At 46.4% G+C, this 21,728-nt stretch overlaps 1 protein-coding gene across 1 annotated transcript; it reads left to right on the forward strand.

Annotated features, from left to right (window-relative positions):
* Commd9 (COMM domain containing 9) lies at positions 1-18,146 on the forward strand. Its single transcript, XM_052725014.1, has 6 exons — positions 1-88; positions 10,615-10,740; positions 12,528-12,667; positions 14,937-14,971; positions 16,079-16,182; positions 17,420-18,146. Exons 1-6 carry the CDS (start codon positions 38-40, stop codon positions 17,558-17,560), a joined length of 597 nt encoding a protein of 198 aa, XP_052580974.1. The 5' UTR covers positions 1-37; the 3' UTR covers positions 17,561-18,146.
* The last annotated feature ends 3,582 nt before the right edge of the window (positions 18,147-21,728 follow it).

Genomic DNA, 21,728 nt, shown 5'->3' on the forward strand with positions numbered 1-21,728 from the left:
GCCCCGCTTGCTCATACTGTCACGTGACTCCAGAAAGATGGCGGCCCTGACAGCGGAGCATTTCGCGGCCCTCCAGAGCCTGCTGAAGGTATCTTGCAGGGGTGGGGACGCGTGTGGCGGCTGCCTTAGTCTCTGGAACTTTGTGCAAAGCAAGAATTGGGAATAAACAGGCCCTGGCTTGGAGCACTCCCGCCCACCCCACCCCCAGCCCCGCCAGTACTTCTCTGTGTGATCCTGAGAAAGTTGCTCAGCCTTTCTGAGCTTTTAAACAGGAGCAACTGTTTAAATCACTCCCTGATATTACGGTGGAAGTTAAAAAATAGATAATCGATGTGAATGCACCCAAGAATTAGTGACTTCGAGTGGTTTTCCGGACTGGTGTACTGGGGTGGCAATCAGTTCCCCATTTCATCCAGGTCTCTGCCCGCTCTGTCAGAGAAATGTCCCTCTCATCGGCCCAGCCCTGGGTTGTGTGTGCTTTCTGTCCCACTGAGGTCCAGTTTTGGCCTGTGTGAGGGCTGAGACACTTTGCTGATCGTCTTTGGTAAGGTTGTAAGGTTGAAAGAGACATTCTTCTGGAGACCTCGTAAAGTTTGAATTACTCTGTGGAAGGGTAGGTTTGCCTTCCCTCCTAGAATTTATCACTAGCCGACATCGCGCATCTGTTTATAGTCTTTTCTGAGGAACATGGCTTTCTTTTTGTTTTCCTTTCTTCTCTCTTCTCTAGTTGAAGGTCAGTAATGATACTCACGACACTATCATTATCAGCTCTCTCCAGTATACACCTCCGCAGTAAGCATACACCTCCGCGGTAAGCATTTGCTCGGTCCACTCCTGGAGGATTTGACTTCGTTGTTCACAAGTGTATCCCAACAAGCAGAACAGCATCTGGCACCTAGTATGTGCTGAAGAAATAGCTGTTAAGTACATTAGTGTAACAGTTGTGACTAGAAACCTAGAGTTCTCATGCCCAGCCTTTAACCTTCATTGTGGTCAACTTGAATCATTCCTTCTCCATGCCTGCTTATCTTGGGACATTTCGTTTCCCTTGGTAAACTTAAAAAAATAGTATATGACGTAGATACTTACTTGTAGCCGACACTAGATCACAAACAGACACATCTGGCTCTCAGGCATGATTGTGCAGCAGTAGCTTGTCCATTTTCCTTGCTATTTCTATTTTTTAAATTAAAATTTATTATAAGTTAACTACAGAGTCACATAGTTGTAAGAAATAATGCAGAGAGATGCCATTTACATTTTGTCAAGTGTCCCCTAATGGTGACTTCCTGAGAAGAATCTACAGAACAATATCACAGTTGGGGTGTTTACATTGATACTACAAGGCATTTCTATCAGTGTCAGAGCCTAGTGTTGGTGTCTTACAGCCATGCTCTCTTGCAGTTGGCTTCCAGACCTCCTTTACACTTCTATGTTTTTCTGTCATTGTTTTTTGTTTCAAGAACTTTTTTAGTCTCACTGTAGATGATGCTTGTGGATTGGCTTTCCTCACTCAGCCTAATTCTCTAGAGCAGTGGTTCTCAACCTGTGGGTCTTGACCCCTTTGGGGGGTCACACATCAGATATCCTGGATATCAGTCATTTATATTATGGTTTAGAACAGTAGCAAAATTACAGTTATGACGAAGCGATGAAATAATTTTATGGCGGGGGGGGGGGTCACCGCAACATGAAGAACTGTATTAAAGGGTCGCGGCATTAGGAAGGTGGAGAACCACCGCTATAGAAAATCTCATGAGTCATGTGTATCAACAGTTGCCTCCCTTTACTGCTTAGGTGTATTCTGTACTGTATTCTCTTTGTCAGCTCACTGGTCTATTGAAAGACATGTAGAGTATTTCCAGCGTTCGATATTACAGATAAAGTTGCTAGGTCATCTGGAAGGTGCATGGTTTAAAGACATCTCCAGACTTTTCCGGTGTGTTTGCACTACTTTACATTACACCTGTACCAGAATCATCATTTGGGGTTATCTCTATATCCTATCTGAATCATTCTGATAAATGTGTCTGGGGTCTCAATGTGTATGTGGGGAGGGAGGGCGTGCATATGTGTTTGTGTGTGCGGTTGTGGGCGTGTCCATGTGGTGGTCAGAGGACAGCCTTGGGTGTCAGTCCTTGTCTTCAGTCTTCTTGGAGACAGGATCTTACTCACCAGTTACTGCAGCATACACCAGCCTCACTGCCCATGAGCTTCTGGGAATTCTTCTGTCTATCATTTTCTGACAGGAGCCCTGGGATTGGAGACATGTGTGTGTGTTGGGGATCCCAATTAGGTCATCAGGCTGTGCAGCAACTGCTTTACCCACTAAGTCGCCTCCCCAGCCCTGTATCTGTCTTTTATATTTCACTCTGTGATCCATACTGAGCCAATTTTGTATAAAATGTGTGATACTTAGGTTGAGTGTGCTTTCTTAATGTCATGTTGTTTCAGTACCGTTTGTTAAAAAGACAAATTTTCCTATGCTGAATTACTTTTGCAATTCAAGAATCCTTTGGGCATATCTGTGTAGGTTTGTTTCAGGGTTCTCTGTTTCCTTGATCTATGAGCTCTTCCCTCTGAATATGCCCAGGCTTGATCGCTCTAACTGTATAATAAATCTTGAAATCAGACCAGTTCTTCCTACTTTATTCTTTTTTCTCAAAATTGCCTTGGCTGGGGAGATGGCTCAATCAGTCAATCGTGTGTTAGGCAAGCATGGGGATGTGAGTGTAATAGCGAGACCCCACGTGAAAAAGCCGATGTGATGGTGTGCACTTGTAATCCCAGTACTGGGGAGATACAGACCGCTGGGGAAGGCTGGGCAGTCTGGGCTGTTTGGCTGGTCCAGACCAATGGTAGAACCCGTGTTCAAGAAGCAAGGTGGATGGCGCCTGAGGAGCCACAGTGAGATTGTCTCTGCCTCTACATTCATGCACATGCCTGTGCACATGCATCTCCCAACACATTCACAGGCGCACGCACACACACACACACACACACACACACACACACACACACACACACACTTGCACATGTTGCTTTAGCTGTTCTAACTCCGTTGCCATTCAATGTTGGGGAATATTTTAAAGTGTGTTGCATTTTTTCCTACTGCTTTTGTTAACAATTCAAAGATGTGTTTGATTAAATAAAATTAACCTGTGAGCAGGAGGCTGCGTCAGCAAGTAGCTGACAGGAAGTGGTAAGGAGGAACCAAGTGTAGCAATGGTTTTTTAAGTGGGGGCTGAGTGAAGGACACTGGGTATTTTGGAAGCCACCAGCAAAGGGAGATTAGCTACCTGCTATTCAGCCTCTCTGAGGGAGCAAAATTCTACCTCAGACCTTGAATTGTAAATTCTTTAGATTTAGATAAAGTTTCCCTTAGTAACTTTGAAAGAGTCTGTGCCTGAGGGAACAGAATCTCTCTAGGCTGCAGCCCTTGCAGTGGAAGCTGTTGCTTAAGGGGAAGCCACTGTAGATAATAAAAAACAGTTAACATTTCAGCATTTATTTTTAAGTGTTGTTTGCTATATCTAAAATGAACCTGCTTAGATTTTGATAGGAATTGTTTTTAACCAATTAGGGGGAATTTGCCCTCCTTAAAATGTTGAATCTCCCAGTATATAAACTTGATATGTCTCCATATTTATTTCATCTTTTCCGAGCTCTTTTGTCTGCAATGTGTAGTTGCAGCACAGAAGTTCTAGGATTCATTCTTTGACCAATTGCAAAGGACACTTTTTAAAATTATATGCATATAACTTGACATGACTTCTCTCAGTGATAGAGTATGACCTGAGAGTTGTAAGATGGAAAAAAAAAACCCTTTCTCCCAAGTTTTTGGCCATGTTTTATCACAACAATGGAAAGCAAACTAAGACAGTCTTCCTGGAGTACTGGGCTACAAAGCAGAATGAGCAGAAGATACACTCTCAAGGAAGAAAAGAGGGAGGGGAGGGAGGAAAGGGAGAGGGTGAAAGAGGGGGAGTGGGGAGATGAGGAGCTAGAACATACTAGAATGCTCTTCTCAGAATTGTAAATAGGAGAAGATACCCAATAGTCCTGTGAAAATATTGATACACTAGTTAATAGTTAAGGCCAAAGCCAGGGCACTGAAACTGGAGCACAGTCCTTGCTCATCATCACAGTAACCTTTGCTTTGTATTTTGAAAGGTGACATTTTCTCTGAGAAGCATCTGTCCATGATTCCGAGTTAAGATGATTCAATGTTTGATTGCTGACCTTACCACAGTGTGAAGGTAATAGCATTGGGTCAAACCATACCTTGGATTTAGATCATCTCCTGGCTTGCAGCATCTGGGGGAGATACTTGAAATGACAGGTGCCAGTTCCTTAGCACCCAGTGAGCTAGGCAGCATTCAGTGGAAACAAGAACACTATCCAGTATACCATCGCCAAACCACAACGTTCCATAGGTTAAGGCGTACTACATGTATATTCTAATTAGGGTATTTTAAAGGCAAGGCTGATGCCATCCCATGCTAAGTCAAAGAATGTCTGTGTAGAAATAAAGCTGGCTTTTGTGTGTTGATTTTGTATGTCCAAACTTGTTGAATTCACTTATACTAGGTTTTGGTGATTTTTTGTATCCACATAGGAGATCATGTTTATCAGCAGAGACTTTTAATTCTTCTATGTAGTCTGCGTGGCCTTCAGTTCCCTGTCTTTCCTTATTTTTGGAACTCTCGGGGTTTTTTTCAGAACAGTGGTGAGAGTAAACAGCCAAGGACAAGACACTGTTTATGGGGATCATAGAAGCACCGAGTGAAGATGTAAGGAGCAGATGAAGTCCTGATGAATGTGTATTATTGACAAGGACTCCAGTGCCTCAAACTCCTGGGAACTGGCAAAACCTTCACTGGCTCAGGCTCAGGGACTTGCCAACGCCTTTGGTCTGTGTGCAGATGCTGACAGAGTGTTCCAAAAGCATCCACTGCAGCTTCTTCCTGCCTATGGAGACTAGCTAGCCCCTCTTCCCCTGCTGTAAGTGATGAACAGGCCAAGGGTCCATGTTGTTGCATAGTAGATGGTGCCACTCTATCAGAGTGAGTACAACCCACTCAGTCCCAGACTTTCTGTACACATGTCTGTGTGACTCCTTTCTTCACTCCCTCATTACCCCAGTCAGGTTTCCAGAACCCAGCTGTGCTGGACATAGTAGAGGTTGTTAACTATAGCGTTTTTACAGAGTGCATGCACAGACACACATCATGGTTCAGGTGTGGAGATCAGAAGACAACTAACTGACACAGAGACTCAATATTAATTATAAATGCTTGGCCAATAGCTCAGACTTACTACTAACTAGCTCTTGCACCTTAAACTAACCCATTTCTACTTATCTATGTATTGCCACATGGCTTGTGGCTTTACCTGTCCTCCAGCATGTCTCGCTCCCTCTGTGTCTCCTGGCAACTCCACTGACTCTGCCTTTTTTCCTCCCAGCATTCTCAGTTTGGCTGTCCCACCTATACTTCCTGCCTGGCTACCGGCCCGTCAGTTCTTCATTAACCAATGAGAGTAATATATATTCACAGTGCACAGAAGGATTATTCCACAGTAACTTGCAGTGGTTGGCTCTTTCCTTCTACCCTGTAGGTTCTGGGAAGCAAGCTCAGGTCCTCAGCTCATGCCTTTCTTGACCTGTCAAACCATCTCCTTAGTGGAGAGGGGTGTCTCTGTTTGTTTAAGTGAAAGATTGGTGTTTAATTTTATCAGACATTTTTCTTGGTTTGTTTGAGATTGTGTGATTCCTCCTTCTTTGATCTGTTAAAAGTATGAGTTGCATAGATTTTCAAATACTTAACCAGATTTATATCCCTGGAATAAATCCCATCTGGCCTTAGTGTATAATTCTTTCTATATATTGTTTATTTATTGCTCATTTCTAGATGCTAATATTTTGCTAAGAAGGTCTGTGTCAGTTTTTATGAGGGATGAGGATCTGTAATTGTCTTTATTCCCTTCGTTCTTCGCCCTTTTTTGAACTGTCTATCTGGTTTGAGTGTTACAGTAATTTCACCAATAAAATGCATTGGAAACTGTCCCTCTGTTTTAAAAAGAGATTTGTAGAATTTTTAATCTTGAAGTGTTCGTTAGAATTCTCCAGTGAAGATGTATGTGTTTAGAGATTTCTCTTTTGAGTTAATGCTGTGGATTCAATTTCCTGAGCAGTGACAGCTATTGTATATCTGTTTCGCATGCAGGGCGTTGTGATGGGGTTTTTGAGTAATTGGCCCATTTGTGGAAGCCGTCAGGTCTGTGTGTGGCTTCCCTTATCCTTTCGATGTCTGGCTTGTCGTTGCTGTCAGCTCTTTGTTTCACCCACTTCCCCTGTCCTCTTATTGGGGAGTGTCCCCCGGATGTCAATTAGAGTGATGGATGGTGCTGCTCAATTCCTCCCTCCTGTTCCATAGCTGGCTGGTGGTCAGTTGCTGAGGGAGGGGTGTCGCCGTGCCTGTTCTCTTTGGGAAGTCACCGTTCTCCTTACACGCCTGTCAGTTACTGCTTCACGGTCTGCAGTCCTCTTGTTGGTTGTACACACATTCTGGTGTCTTCTTAGTGGACAACATCTTACAGCGTTTTATAAGACTGTCCTGATAGTTTTCTCCTTGTGAAGTGTGCTTTACCTGTTACCAATGTGGCCATCCCTGCTTTCCATTGATTGATGTTTGAATGACACTCTCTATTCATCCGTCCACTCTTAGCCTGCCCATATACTTGAAGGAGACCCGTGTATACAGCATTTAATATTTTTCATCCACTCTGCCCATTTTTCTATTTCAATTAGAATATTAGGTCACTTAGAGTTAATACAAATACCGCCATGCTAGGACTTCAATCTGCTCTTGCTGGTTTTCTGCTCATTCTTTAGTTTATTTTTCTTTTTTACATTTCTCCACTTTCCCATGGGTTATTTGAACATTCTAAAAAGAATTCTACTTTAGGGGCTGGGAAGATGGATAAATGGCTAAGAGTGCCTGCTGTGTACACATGAGGACCAGAGTTTGAATCCCCAGCACTCAAAAAGCTACCCATGGCCACACAGCTACTTATGTAATCCCAGCACTGTAGAGATCAGGGACAAGAGGGTCTCTGGGATGTTCAGGCTGCCGGCCTAGCTCCAACTTCAGTGTCTCAAGGGAATAAGAACAGAGTGATGAAGCAGGACACTGGACATCCTACCTCTGGTATACACACACACACACACACACACACACACACACACACACACACACTCACGCATTCACGCATGTGCACACATACTCATGCATGCACACACATGCGCCATGTATGCGTGTACATTTACACACAGAATTCTACATTATCTGGGGTTCTAAAATGCACTTTTAATAGAGCCTTCTAGTCACACGGTGTGTATATAGTTTATCATAGTCTGTTGGTGTCATCATTTTATCAGCTAGGATGAAGTCTAATTATAACACATTTGTGTTAAATATTTCTTCTACATTACATTTGAAGCTTCACCAAACAATGGCATAATTTTTGCTTAGCCTTCCAATATAATTTAGAAAATGTATTTTTTTTTTTTTTTACATCTTTGCTTGTTCTATCTTTGCGTTCTAGGAAAATCTATAAAAGCACTGACTGCCATGGTCAGAAGGTGGCAGGAAACTAAAGAAAAGTGTCCTGCTCATTGTTGATGCTGATGGTGCCAGGATCAGGTTGTAAAGCTCACATACTGCTCTCATGGTTCTGTGTATCCCCAGGATGCAGGGAAGAGGCCAAGCTGTCTGAGGGGCAGTATGGCAGTGATGACCCAAGATAGTTTCAGTCAGGTCACAGTGGGCCCCCCCCCACTTCACTCATTCCTTCTCTGTTGGAGAACTTGCCAGTCTTCATGGCAGATCTTCTGACAGGTTATCTTGGTTTTTTTTTTCATTCCTGAAGGACGTTTTGTTAGCGGAGGGTTCCAGGTCGACAGTACGTTCCATACCTGAGAAATAGTCTCTCTTGCCTCTGAGTTCTGACATGAAAGCTGTTGCCATTCTGGGTGTTTCTCACACTGCTTACATTTTTTTTTGTGTGTTTCATTTTTTGAAGTTTAGTATCTGGTATGTCTTGGTGTGAGGTCTTTAAATTATGTTCTTTAGGGTTTACTTGGTTTCTTGAAATATTTACCATTAAGTCTGATTAAATTTGGAAAGTTTAATATGTTCTATTATTTCCTAAATGTTATCTATCTATATCATCTATTATCTATCCATCTATCTACCTATCATTTATCTGTTATCTATCATCTATATATCATCTATCTCTTATCTATCTATCATCTATCTATTATCTATCTATCTATCATTTATCTGTTATACATCTATCTATCATTTATTATCTATCATCTATTTATCTATCATCCATCTATCTATTATCTATCATCTATATATTATCTGTCATCTATCTATCTATTTATCTATCTATCATCTATTTTCCCTTTCCTCTTTATCTCCTTGCATGACTTAATTGGTACACTTGTTAGGTCTTTTGTGGAGCCCTGCAGACCACCAAGGCCTCGTTGATTAGTTTCAGTCCGTTCTTCCTCTGTTCAGGCTGGGTAATTTCATATAATGGGCTGTCCTCCGTCTGTCAGTTCTTCACTGTTCCTTCCGTGTTGCTGAGCTGCGTTTGTCCTCTGAGTGTTTGTTTGGGTTGTGTCTCTGGTATTTTTCATTTTGTTTGCATTATATTATTGTTGCCTTCTGGTTTTGTTTTGTTTTGTTTTGTTTGCCAGTCTTTTTATTTGTTTCAGGCATGTTTTTAATTATTGGAATATTGCAATCATAGCTGCGTCAAAATCTTGGTCTGATCATTTTAACGTCTTCTCAGACTGTCCCATCAAGTAGCCCAAGGTGACATGCAACTTCTGATCTTATTTCCTCAGCCTCCTGTGACATCTGTTCCCTCCCTCTTTTCCTCCATCTTGAAAGCCTCCTGGTTTCTGGTCACACGGGTGATGTTTATTAGAGCCTGGACATGTTCCTGTAATGTTCTGAGACTGTGCATAGTATTTAAATCTTGTTTTAGCTGGCTTTTCCCGACACTGCTAAGACAGAGAGGGGCATCTTTTGTCAACTTGACACATGCACAAACTAGATAGAGTCATCTAGAAAGAGGGGATTCCATGGAGAACATGCCTCTACCAGACTGGCCTATAGACAAGGGCATTCCCTTGATCAATGATTGATGTGGGAGTGCCCAGCCCACTGAGAGTGGTACCGGCCCTGGGCAGGGGGTCTTGAGAAAGCAGACTGAGCGAGCCATGAGGAACAAGCTGGTAAGCATTGCTCCTTCCTCCATGGCCTTTGGTTAAAGTTTCTTCCTCCAGATTCTTGCCTTGGCTTTCCCCTGATTGTGGACTGTAACCTGTAAGTCCAAATTAACCCTTTCCTCCCTAAGTTGGTTTTGGTCAGTATCTTACAATAGCAAGAGAAATCTCATTAATCCTACCTGGAAGTAGAAGTCCAGATTCCCCACAGGGTAGTGTGGCTTGTTACAGGCCAGTGGGAATGAAGATCCAAGATCCCCTCTTGTCTTTCCTGGATACCACCTGTGGATGTAGAGTCACAGAACTTATGGAGTCTCAGTCTCTCTCTCTCTCTCTCTCTCTCTCTCTCTCTCTCTCTCTCTCTCTCTCTCTCTCCCTCTCACTCTCTCCCTCTCCCTCTCCCTCTCTCCCTCCCCCCCCCGCCCCTCGAGATATAGATGGAATTTATTGGAATTATTTACAGACTGCAGTCCAACAGTGGCTAGCTATGAATGGAAAGTCCAAGAATCCAGTAGGTGCTCAGTCCCACGAGGCTGGGTGTCCCAGCTGGTCTTCTGTATATGCTGGAGTCCTAAAGAAATAGGCTGCAATGCCTGTGAAGGAATGGATGTGCTAGCAAGGCTTTGGCAAGCAGCAGAAGATGGAGCATTCCCTCCTTCTTCCATGGTCCTTATATAGATTCCCAGCAGAAGGTGTGGCCCAGATTAAAGGTGTGCCTTCCTGCCTCAAGATCCAGATCACAAGTGTGCCCTCCATTTCTGGACTGTAGTTCATTCCAGATATAGTCAAGTTGACAACCAAGAATAGCCATCTCAGTCCACCCTAACAGATGCTGGGATTCCTTGCTGTAGCCTCACAGGACTTGCTGCTCATGGCGAGACTTCCTCTCAGCCATTGCCAGCCCGGGTGATGTGTGTTCACAGTTCTTTATGTGACCGTCATCGTTGGGGCTGAAGTAGAATAGTTACTGTCTAAACATTTTCTGTCTTAGGAGGCTGCCCCTTTAGGGTAAGGTCTGGGATCAGGCAAAGGGAAACCAAGAACTTCAGCACTGTGGCTTTCCCTGGGCCTCATCCTAGCAGGTCTGCCTTCTCCTCCGTCCAGAGTTATGTTTGTTTTCCCTGAGTGCCCAGGGGAGTTGGTTCTCAGCAGGAAGAATAGGGAAAGGAGCATCCAGTCTGCTTCCCCAGAAACAGAAGTGTCCTCTGATCTTCAGTGTTAAGACACTCTCAAAAGAATCATGAAAGAACCAACACAAACGTTTGCAGAGTCTAACTTGGTGGACTTTCCATCTATAAATTAACTCCTAGGCCTCCTCGAAAGACGTTGTCCGACAACTGTGCCAAGAAAGCTTTTCCAGTTCAGCCCTTGACTCACCGAAACTCTTGGATAGTACATGTTCCAGCTTGTCTGTGACCCAGGAGGAGGCCGAGCAAGTAAGTGTGGTGAGAAGTGACCATCCCCCACCGGTCCTTATCACCTGTTGCCTCTTTCTTGACTTCCCAGGCAGCTGCATGCCCAAAGACATTTTCTCTTTGACACATTTGTTGACACTGTAGCGAGCCTTCGTAGTTTTTAAAAAAATATTAATGAATTCAAAGGATTCTGTCTTTGAGCCTTTCCTTATGACACATAAGCCCCCTTATGATAAATAACCAGAGTTCCTGGCCATTTTCATTTCAGGCTTATTACCTAGGCAGTGTGGATAAAAAACGACCTTTTGTGATTTTCGTGCTCAGCATGTGACTTGCAGATGCTGATGAACTGTTGTCGGCCTCGCGGCTGTGGGCAGACCTTGCAGAGATCTTTGAGCTGAGGCACCGAGGCCTGAGTGGCACTAGAGAGTACCCACTGCTGGGCTCAATCAGGCTCCCTCAGGGACGCTGTGCTCCCCACACCCCCTTCTTGTCTCTCCACCCCGTGACACTTTCTGCTCAGGTCATATGATTTTCATGAGCAGCTAAGAGGAAGCCAGAGTGACTCATGCTAAGTTACACAGCAGTGACTGTGTTGTCCATCCGGGGCAGATGTGCTTGACAGGACTGTCTTCGTCCAAATGATCCTGTTATTGTCACTTGCCTTTAGTCTAGAGTTTTATTCATGGAAATCAACCATAGGAAAGTAAAAGGCAGAAGAAAGATTGTAGACTTAGTTTGGATGCCCTTAAAATAAATGCTGAAGCAAGGACTTGGGTACAGCTGGGTGATTCTAGGAAAACAGAGGAAGGAGTCGGGAGAAGATGGATGGAGACAAGCCCATCACAAGGCACTTTGACGAAGTGGCTACTGCTGTGGCATTAGCTTCCACCATCACTGCTGGAAGCTTCGATTCTCTTTGCTTCTGGGTTTATAGTCATTTATAGTCAGACAACCTCCATGGTATCAGAGAAAGCCGCAAAGCAAAGAAACAGTCACCTCCAGAGAGCTTCCTTGGGTTCAGCTAAGCATCATTATATTCCTAAGTGAGCTCCAAGCTACAGTCGACTACAAGGACTTTTGCGGGGAGGGCAGCTCCAGGATAGAGCGCTGGGCAGAAGCCCTGCGTTTGCTGGGCAGTGTCTACAAGGGTGTAAGTGGGAACACGTAGCAAGGCGTGTCCAAGACTCCTCTTTCACAGAGGGAATCACACCACTGGCCAGGAACTGCTTTGCTTTGATCTTCCAGGTGACAGCTAAGGGTAAGGACATATGAGGCCTTCCACTCCAGGGGAATCGATGGCTTCTCTAACAACTCAATAAGCACAGGTTCCAATTCTTGCAAAAAGGGTGCAGCCTCACTCATGGACGTATGGCCTAGTGTTTACACAGCCCTCTTAGTCCAGAGGCATTGGGCCAATGCAGGGTTGCCTAGTAACTCAGCTGGCTTTGCACTTCTCTCAGGTTACCAGGGAAACAGCATCACAAAGTTAAGTGAAGGTCAGATTCTTCCACGGAAGGCAAAAAGATATATTTTCCCTCTGCCCACAGCTAACAAGTTTCTGACAAGCTGATGGCTTCCTAGGTCAGGTAGCTGCACCTGTCTTCTAGAAGGGCCAGTGGACTAGCAAAGTCAGCGGGGGTGCCAGCGTCTGCTGCAGAGGCCCCACACTTGAGATAACCCACACACGTGACTGTGGTGCTGTGCCCATGGGCAAGTGTACTGAACCCCACCCCTGCCCCTCCGTGTGTGCCTGTACCCTCCTGCCTCTGCCCTGCAGCTACAGGGGTGCCCTCTTTCTCCTGCAGCTGCTCCAGGCTCTGCACTGCTTCACCAGGCTGGTGGCATTCCGTGACCTGTCCTCGGCAGAAGCGATTCTGGCTCTCTTTCCGGAAAACTTCCACCAAAATCTCAAAAACCTGCTGACAAAAATCGTCCTGGAGCACATGTAAGTGTGTTCCTGAGAATCCCTTCTAACTTGCATGTTTCTTGTTATTACTGTTCTTGTACTATTCATGTTCTTGTCATTACCGTTAGTATATTATATATACTGTTATAGACACAAAGCCTAAAATAATGTAAACGTGTGGGTGAAAGTGCATACAGATAAATGATGGAAGAAAATAAGATGCTTGTAACCCCACACCCAGAGGTTAGCTGCATCCATTTCTTAAAGAAAGCCATTTATTTGTTTACTTATTTTTGTTATTTGAGGAAGGGGCTAATGTAGCTTAGGCCGGCCTTGAACTCCCTTTGTGGCTAAGGATGACATTGAACTTGTGTTCCTTCTACATCCACCTCCCAAGTGCTGGGCTTACAGGCTTGTGCTACCACTCCTAGCTTGAAGGTGAGACCCTGGCTGCTGTTTCTGGTGGTGATATATTGTGTACCCTAACAAAGCTTGCCTGAGGATCAGAGGACAGAGCCAGCCACTAGATTAGACACAGAGGCCTGACAGTGGTGGCACACACTCTTAATCCTATCACTCTGGAGGCAGAGATCCAGATGGATCTCTGTGAGTTCAAGGCCACACCGGAAACAGAGCCAGGCAGTGGTGGCACACACCTTTAATCCCAGTACTGGGAAGCACACACGCCTTTAATCCCAGGAAGTGACGGCAGGGCAGAGAAAGGTATATAAGGCGTGAGGAAACGGGAACTAAGGCAGTTCAGCTGAGACCCTTTCAGGTGAGGACTCAGAGGCTTTTAGTCTGAGGAAACAGGATCAGCTGAGGAGTTGGTGAGGTGAGGTTGACTGTGGCTTGCTCTGCTTTTCTGGTCTTTCAGCTTTCACCCAAATATCTGGCTCTGAGTTTTTTATTAGAAGAGCATCTAAGATTTGAGCAACAGTTTCTTTTAGTGTATATATGGAGAAGCTGATCTTATGGTTTGATTTTTAACGAACAGGATTTTGCCATTTTATAGCTTGCTTATTTTTAGCAAACAGTATTAATATTGATGACACTTCTGTAAGTGTTTACCCTTAGGGTCATTTTTAATAGTTAAATGTAAAATATATTCTAGCACATGGAGGAATTTGGTATAATTTTTAACAATTTTTTAAGGTTAGCCATTTAAGGTATTGGCAGTTTCTCCCAAAGACTATTTGCAATAGAAACTTTGTTATGTATTCAGTTTTTCGTTTACTGGCTTAAAAGCCTTGCACATAGCCGGACATACTGGGCTTTGCCTTATATTGTCAAGCTGGCTACCAAAAACATTGTTCCAACCCCACCCCTTTTTTTGAGACTAGGTTTCCTTGTGTAGCCCAGATTAGCCTTGCATGTGGAGTCTGTTGTTTGTGCTGCTGGGATTAGAGGCATGCACCCCAAAGCCTGGCCTCCCAGCACTGAGACAATTTCCCCTTACTTTCCTTCTGTGAAAGGGAAATGGTACCTCATTTTAGCTTCTAAGTTTTTGAGATTAGAGATGTTGGTTGTCTTTTTCCTGTGTTTATTGGTCATTTTTAATTTCTCTTATGAATTGTCTATATTTTCTAAGCTGGGAAGATGCTTTTCAACACGAATCTTAAATAGAAACGATTGTTGTTTAGCCGAAAGCTTTAAGGAGTCTAGCAGCAGTAACTGGTAATGGCTGTTTGCCAGGGCTTTGTTGCCAAGTTAGAACTCTCATGTGTGAGCACTTTCTATTCTGTCTGCCGGGCACCTCACTCTGGTGCCGCTTGCTCTAGCGTCGTGAGGTGTGTGTGGTGTGTTTTACGTAAGATGCAACACTTGTAGTAGTTGCTCAGGGAGGGAGAGTGCATTGACCTGTTCTGTTTTGTCTTTGAGACCAGTGGCACAATAAGACTGTGTGTGACACAGTAAGCATTCTAGACTGTCTTATTACATGTATTTATTTGGAGGGCTGTGGGGCATGCCATGGTGCCATGGGGTCAGAGGGCGGCTTGCAGGACTTAGTCCTCTCTTCGACCAGATGGGTCCCACAGATTGCACTCAGGTCCTCCGTTAGGGCTGCAAGTATGTTTACCTTCTGCCTTTTATGTTTTTGTGTTTATGTTTTTTGTGTTCTGAGCTATGAAAATTCTCAGCACTGGGGCCTTGCCCTCACTGAGCGTTGCAAAACAATGACAAGCTGCCTTCGGTAGGAGGGGTTTTTGAAGCCCTTTCTGGGTGAGCGGCCACAAGCCGGGTCCCTCATTATCAGAAAGCTTTCTTTCATTGCATTTCCACTGTTTCTTCCTCATCTCTCAAACAGATCGACTTGGAGAACTGAAGCCCAAGCAAACCAGAGTGAGTACAGAACCACCACCACCACCACCACCACCACCACCCCACCTTCCCCTGCCCTCCCCTGCCTCCCCCTGCCCTCCCCTGCCTCCCCCTGCCCTCCCCTGCCTCCCCCTGCCCTCCCCTGCCCTCCCCTGCCTCCCCCTGCCCTCCCCTGCCCTCCCCTGCCTCCCCCTGCCCCTGCTCCTCAGTGCCAGCTCTGAGTCCCCCAACCAGGAACTTAACCACAGACCAAAGAGAACTATTCTAGCCCCAAACCACACTCTGTGATGTGCCTTTTAAATTTCCCTCTTGATGATGATGATGATGGTGATGGTGATGATGATGATGATGGTGATGGTGATGATGATGATGATGGTGATGATGATGATGATGATGGTGATGATGATGATGACGATGATGATGGTGATGGTGATGATGATGATGATGATGATGATGATGACGATGACAGAAGCACGTTGCTAAAAAATATAGAAATTCCTAAGCAGAAAGTGAAGTACTTAAAGTATGTGTCAGTTAAGACAAAAAAATAAAGAGGGGAGCAAAGCGGGCTAGTAGGAAGGAGGAGAAGGAAGTGGGTGCAGGGTGTGATGTGCTCAACATAGATGCACGTGACAGTGACCTTGTGGAACACAGTCCCGTGTACAATGAGTATAAACTGAATTGTGTATGTATTGTGAAGGTTAGGAAGAGCGTGCTGCCGTGTGACCGCGCTTGCACTTGGGTTAAGTCAGTCCCACAGCTGGAGCTGTCTGCGCTGATTCATCCAGCCCCCCCAGTCCCCCTGCAGTCCAGGCTTCTAGAGGAGGGGTTAGGCAAGTGTGGGGCTCGCATTCAAACAAAGGCCATTTCATCTATAAACCAAGTCTCTAGCACGGTCACTGAAGTTGACCTTTCTCTGTGACTCAGGCCATGGCCGCATCTCTGCCGTGTGTCACTCACTTGTCATTCTCTCCCAACATCTAGAGTGTGGGTGTGGGTGTTTGCAGATGCACCCACTGGGAGTCAGTGCTAAGGACAGGTGGCACCAGGCCTTACAGCCCCCTGTCATTGAATAAAAGCTCAGGAGAGACAGGTTGTATAACACCTGACCAAAACTGTCCCCTCCAGTCTCTCTGCCACGCCTGCTGGACCTGGACTGGAGAGTGGACATCAAAACCTCCTCAGACAGCATCAGCCGCATGGCCGTCCCCACCTGCCTGCTCCAGATGAAGGTATGCCCATTGTCAAGCTCCTCAGAAGGAAAGAGGGAGTGATAGTGAGTTGGCCCTCCTGCACCCACTACCATCTAAACACCAGAAGTCAAAGTAAAAAAAAATTGCCACCACCCCCCCATCCCTACCGCGCACGCGCGCGCGCGCGCGCGCGCACACACACACACACACACACACACACACACACACACACACACACACATGAGATACTTGTTCACAGATTATACCTGCAGGACCATGTTGACTTAGTGTGGTCATAATGAAATAGTAAAAGCAGGGGTTTCAGAATGACAGGTGCAGGGCATTGTGTTTCTTCAATGATGTGCTGATGTCTGAAGGGCTATGCATGTAGATGTCAGCAAGCCCTCTGGATCTGTCAGGTAGCCTCTCACCAGCTTCCTGTCCAATAGAATTGGGCCGGCACTGTTGCAGTACAGCCCAAGCTTCTGTTGGCGGTTGATCGGTCAGTATTTCATTTTCCTGTTCGCATGCCCTGTCTCGTTACCTCCGTCTTATTGTTCTTTTCTGGAACCCTGCAAAGACACATACCCATTTTGTAGAGTTTGTGTACTTGAAGTTAGAAGAGTGTCACCCCACTTTACCAGACCCCCAGAAATTCAACATCTGTAGAGGATGAGGAAGTGTCTTTAACAGGTCCCTTTCAAAGTATAGTAACACTTCGGGCCAGCCGTGAGAGAAGCTGGCAGTGGTGGCGCACCCCTTTAATCCCAGCACTGGGGAGGCAGAGACAGGAGGATCTCTGTGAGTCTAAGGCCAGCCTGGGCTGCAGAGTGAGTTCCAGGACAGCCAGGGCTACACAGTGAAACCCTGCCTCAAAAAACCAACCCCTACCCCAAACATATAGTAACATTTCATGTCCTCCTTAAGATCAAATACGTGTATCTGGAACTTTTCTTTCCGTGTCCAGTTGTTCTGTGCGTGCTGTAGAGTCCGTTGTTACAGTGTGTATAGACGGGTCGGGTTTCCTCACTTGAGTGCTAAGACCCAGTATCAGAGGTGAGTGAGCCTTCACTTATCCATAGTGTGGAAAAGGAAAGTGACCCAGGCCTTTTGAGCATCTCCTTCATGGCCAGCTGCTAAAGTGGAAGGATTTAGCATTCTCTGCTGCACTCAATAGCAACCTTCTCTTCAGGAACAGCAGAACTGAGTAGGGCTCACTTTCAGGGAGAAAGAAAGACAGGCAGCTTTGACTTTCTGGACCATGTTCTTCTTGCAGATCCAAGAAGACCCTAGTCTGTGTGGAGACAAACCCTCCATCTCGGCTGTGACCATGGAACTGAGCAAAGAAACGCTGGATACCATGTTAGATGGTCTGGGCCGAATCCGGGACCAGCTTTCCGCTGTAGCCAACAAATAGGCCAACCAGCTCCTGACCTGGGACGGACAGTGCAGCGCTCAGCACATGGGCTGACGGGGCAGATGGCGGGATGGAGGGGCTGCTGCTCTTCGGAAGGCACAGTGGAGGGAAGGAAGCAGCCGAGCCCATGCCTTTCTTTCTCTTGTTCAGTTTGTGTCTCTTCCTGGTGATGAGCAGGAGCCTCCACCTCTGAGAAGGCCCCGTGTGGAGCTGAGTTACTGCCATGGCTGTGTGAGGGAACATGTTCTTTCTATCAGCTGCCTGTGTGTGCTGCTGTGGGAAACTTGGGCCCAAACTGTGGAGCTTGCCTAATGAGTTCCCCTCCAGCTTTAGCTCAGAGGAGTTCATTTCCAGCCCTGGGACACATGGAGGGAATCGGGTGATGCCAGCAGCGCCTGCTCGCCCGTCAGAGAAGCCAGCAGACATACTAGAGTGCATGCAGCACCACAGCGAGATCCCTCAGCGCCTTCCCTGAGCTGCAGCCCTGCTGGGCCACAGCTCCAGCTCAGAAAACTGAAACCTGCTATTTGCCACTGCTCCTGGGCGAGAAAGTGGAAAGAATTGGAAATAAATAGCAGTTTGATGATTCTGGTCATGATTCTTTTTACTTGAGTTGATGTCTTCAGCCCTTGCTATCTCTCATCTGGATAAATGACCTTAACTTCTTAATTCCAAGCTAAGCTCACAACTGCGTGGTGGGAGCTAATGCACTGTTAATGAACCCCACCACTCTCCTGCTGTTGTCTATCATGAAAAATAAAGCAAAACAGGAAAGAAACGGGGCTAACAGTCAGGAGAGGCACTCCTCGGAGTTCAGCCATGTGAGAACAGCTCTCTCGTGTCTGGAAACCTTTTCTCCTTTAACAATGTCCACAGTAGCACATGCAGCCTTGTTGGGGTGTGTGTGTGTGTGTGTGTGTGTGTGTGTGTGTGTGTGTGTGTGTGTGTGCATGCATGTTGTGTGTGTTGTGTGTGTGTGTGTTTTGGGGCAGGTGTTCCAGGGAGGAGGTAGCACCGCTGGTGAAGAATATAGGTTTGGCAGTCAGGCGACAGGCTGGGAAGACAGCCCTGCTCCTTGATGGTGATGTGCTTGACCTCTAAGGATCAATTCCTCCCCACCCCTGCTTCCCTTTTTTAATTAAGTAGACACATAATTGTATCTTCCTTATAAGAGTGTGTAGATTAAATAGTCTAGCATACCTGAAAGCACTTAGCCCTGGGACAGCTAATCGGCCCAAGAACGTTAGCTCTGACTATTAATAGAGAGCAGTGGGAAGCTCTGGGCGCCGTTGCATTGTCTAACCAACGGGGTTGGTGTGAGGATGAATGCTGTTATCCTCCCTTTATGGATGAGACAGCCAGCTCACGGAGGTTCAGTCACCTGCTGGCAAATGGCCTCATTAGGATGTGGGGCCAGATTTCTCTAGCTTTCTCCCTGAGACACAGGACTCTGCAAGGGACATGAAGCTCTTTAACTGGCTTGGTTTGGGAAATCCGAATCTGAAGATAAGAAATCTAACCCCTGGCCACCCAGTGAGATCCTGGGAAGTCAAGACAACCCTCTGAGCTGGTCATGCTGAGCAACCTGATCGCAAAGAATATTTTTACGAATTCTTTGAGAATTCCGTACGTCTTGACCATATTCACCACCACCCCTTTCCCACTAACTCCTTCCAGACCCGCCCCCACCTCTCCATCCCCTCCCAACTTGTGTCCTCTTTTTTGCTTGGTTTTGTTTTAGAGATAACCGGTTAAGTCCAGTCTGGGCTGTCTACACACTCGTGGGTTCCAGCCATCTCCTGGTGGATGATTGACTTACAGGGGCCACACCCTTAGAATGGACTCTTCCTCTCCCAGAAGCCCTAGATTGTCGGTATCTCCGGCTAGGAGTGGGAGATTGTGCTCCCCTCCCCCTCTGTCCTGGCATGCTGACTGGCTTGATCTTGTGCAGGTCTTACCCCGGCAACCACAGCTGCTGTGTGTTCTTCGGTACAGGGTTCTGTCATATCCAGAAATCACCTCGAGTCTGCTCCTCTCTGACCTCAGGCCCTTACGCTCTTTCTGTCCACTCTTCTGCAACTGCCCCTGAGCCTTGAGGGGAAGTAGGACACAGATGTCCTGTTTGTGGCTGAGAACTCCACAAGCGCATTCTGCCCTCGGGCCACTTGTGAATTTCTGTGCTCACTACTGTCTGCCGCACAAAGGAACTCCTCTGACGAGGTCAGAGAGTCCTGCTAGGCTGTGGGTGTGGAGATACAAGGTAGGGGGCAGTGGCCTGTCCTTAAGACGGCCACACCCATGGAGAGCCTGCGGACCCTGTCTGCAGAAAAGGACGGTTTTATGTTTTGCATGCCATGGCCAGTCATGGACCTCAGACCCCAGCCCACTACCTAAGGTTGACAGCTGCTGCTCTCGTGGAGGAGTCAGCCTTGATAGGAATTCACCCCATTTTCCCTCCAGCTCCTGTGATCTGCGGAGACCTCACATCCCATCTTCTCAGTCTCCCATTAACCATCGTCATTTGTAAAGAACTTACACAAAGAGTGCTGTCTATGTGTCTGGGAAGTTGGATACAATGACACTTATGGTGTGGGCTCACACGAGCTTACCTGGGAAAGTCAGCCAATGTTTGGTGCCCTTGGATAATCTACTTTTCTACGGGACTTGGGTTTTTTGTTGTTGTTTGTTTGTTTTTAGCAAGGATAGACTATTTACAGGTACCATATTTCTGGTCGGGTCAACAGGATTTCAGAAGAACCTCTCACTTCCCCATTGATCTGGAAGGAGGTTCTTCACTGGGTGATGTATGGTTTCCTGGTCCCTCTCTGTATGAGGAGCAGCTCTGTGTAAGTAAGCACCTTTCCCTAGGCTGCAGGAAGATTTGATGTGCAGACTCTGTCCGTCAAAGGACAACAGTCAATCTCGGGGGCGGGGGGGTGACTGTGCTCCTGGCTGCCCAGCATACTCCACCTACACAGCACAGAGGTGGGCAGCTGTCTCAGTCCTGATCAATGTGTCTGTCGCTGAGATTGTGCTGTGGACGTACCTCACTCCGGAAAGCCAATCTGCCTTTCCCTGCCAGGATCAGCCCAGAAGGCCACCCCGGCCTCTGGGCTCTGGCAGTGAGTCAGCAGTGCTGAGACCTGCTTTCCTGGCACTCAGAGCCCGTCTGCTCCAGCTTACCCAGACCCCAGAGGATGAGAAGGGAGATCAGTGTTGAGCCAACCCCATTCCTCCTAGTGTGCCCATCCATGCTGGTGGATGAGGCTATGTTACAGCGCATCTGGAGGCGAGATATTCCTCGCAAGTTATCCACCTGATTTTATGAGTGCTGATTCACACTCTGGGTGACAGTTGAATCAGCCTTGAACTTACTACGCATTAGGCTGATGGGCCAGGGATCTGTTTCTTCTTCCCTGTGCTGGGATCTTAAGCATGTGCCACCATACCCAGCTTTTTCACATGGGAGGCAAACTCCGGTCCTTGTGCTTGAACGAGGACTCTACTGTCTGAGCCATCTCCCTAACGCAGCTGATTCAGTCGGGGAGAAAACTTGTGGTTCTCCACAGATGCCCTGAGTCTGCCTTGAATGTGCTGACTTCCAGCTCCTCCCAGCTCTCCCTGCCTCACCGCCTCTGTGGACCCTACTGTCCTCCTTCCCCTCCCTCTTTTGGGTAGTATTCAGTCTGAAGACAAATTGGCATCAGAGTCAGTCACCCACTGGGTCTCTGCACCCACACGGGCACCCTGTCCCGGCATCCAAAGTCAAACTGTCCAGCCCAGTGTTCATAAATTTCGAGTCCGATATGGTTTGAAAGCTGAGATGTTAGTTACCACAGTGAGAAACTTTTATTAGTCATCATTCTTTTGAAGAGTTTTCAAGCCATTAGACACAAGAACTATTCTGAGCTTGTATCCGCTGACTTCCAAATACTGATAGCTCCTGAATTTTCTTAACTGCACACTGTTGATCTTTGTACAGCTTCCTAGCCTGTTCGGTGCTCGCATTTCCATAGCTTAGTTGCCCTTGTTACAGTTTTGAAAAGGAAATCCAGTTTACTAACAGTTGTCCCTGGTTGGTGCTAGAGGACCCTAATCTCCAAGGAGAGATTTTGCTGTCCCTGAATACCCGGGAAAGGCCCCAGGGGACTTTCAGAACTCACCTGTA

Source organism: Peromyscus californicus, unplaced genomic scaffold, assembly GCF_007827085.1.
Source record: "Peromyscus californicus insignis strain IS unplaced genomic scaffold, ASM782708v3 Scaffold_7__1_contigs__length_154581171, whole genome shotgun sequence".
NCBI classification, from domain to species: domain Eukaryota; kingdom Metazoa; phylum Chordata; class Mammalia; order Rodentia; family Cricetidae; genus Peromyscus; species Peromyscus californicus.

Coding starts and splice junctions, on each gene's coding strand:
- Commd9 (XM_052725014.1), top strand. CDS start 38: ATGGCGGCCCTGACAGCGGAGCATTTCGCGGCCCTCCAGAGCCTGCTG. Junction 89..10,614: donor CCCTCCAGAGCCTGCTGAAG/GTATCTTGCAGG, acceptor ATTAACTCCTAG/GCCTCCTCGAAAGACGTTGT. Junction 16,183..17,419: donor CCTGCCTGCTCCAGATGAAG/GTATGCCCATTG, acceptor TTCTTCTTGCAG/ATCCAAGAAGACCCTAGTCT.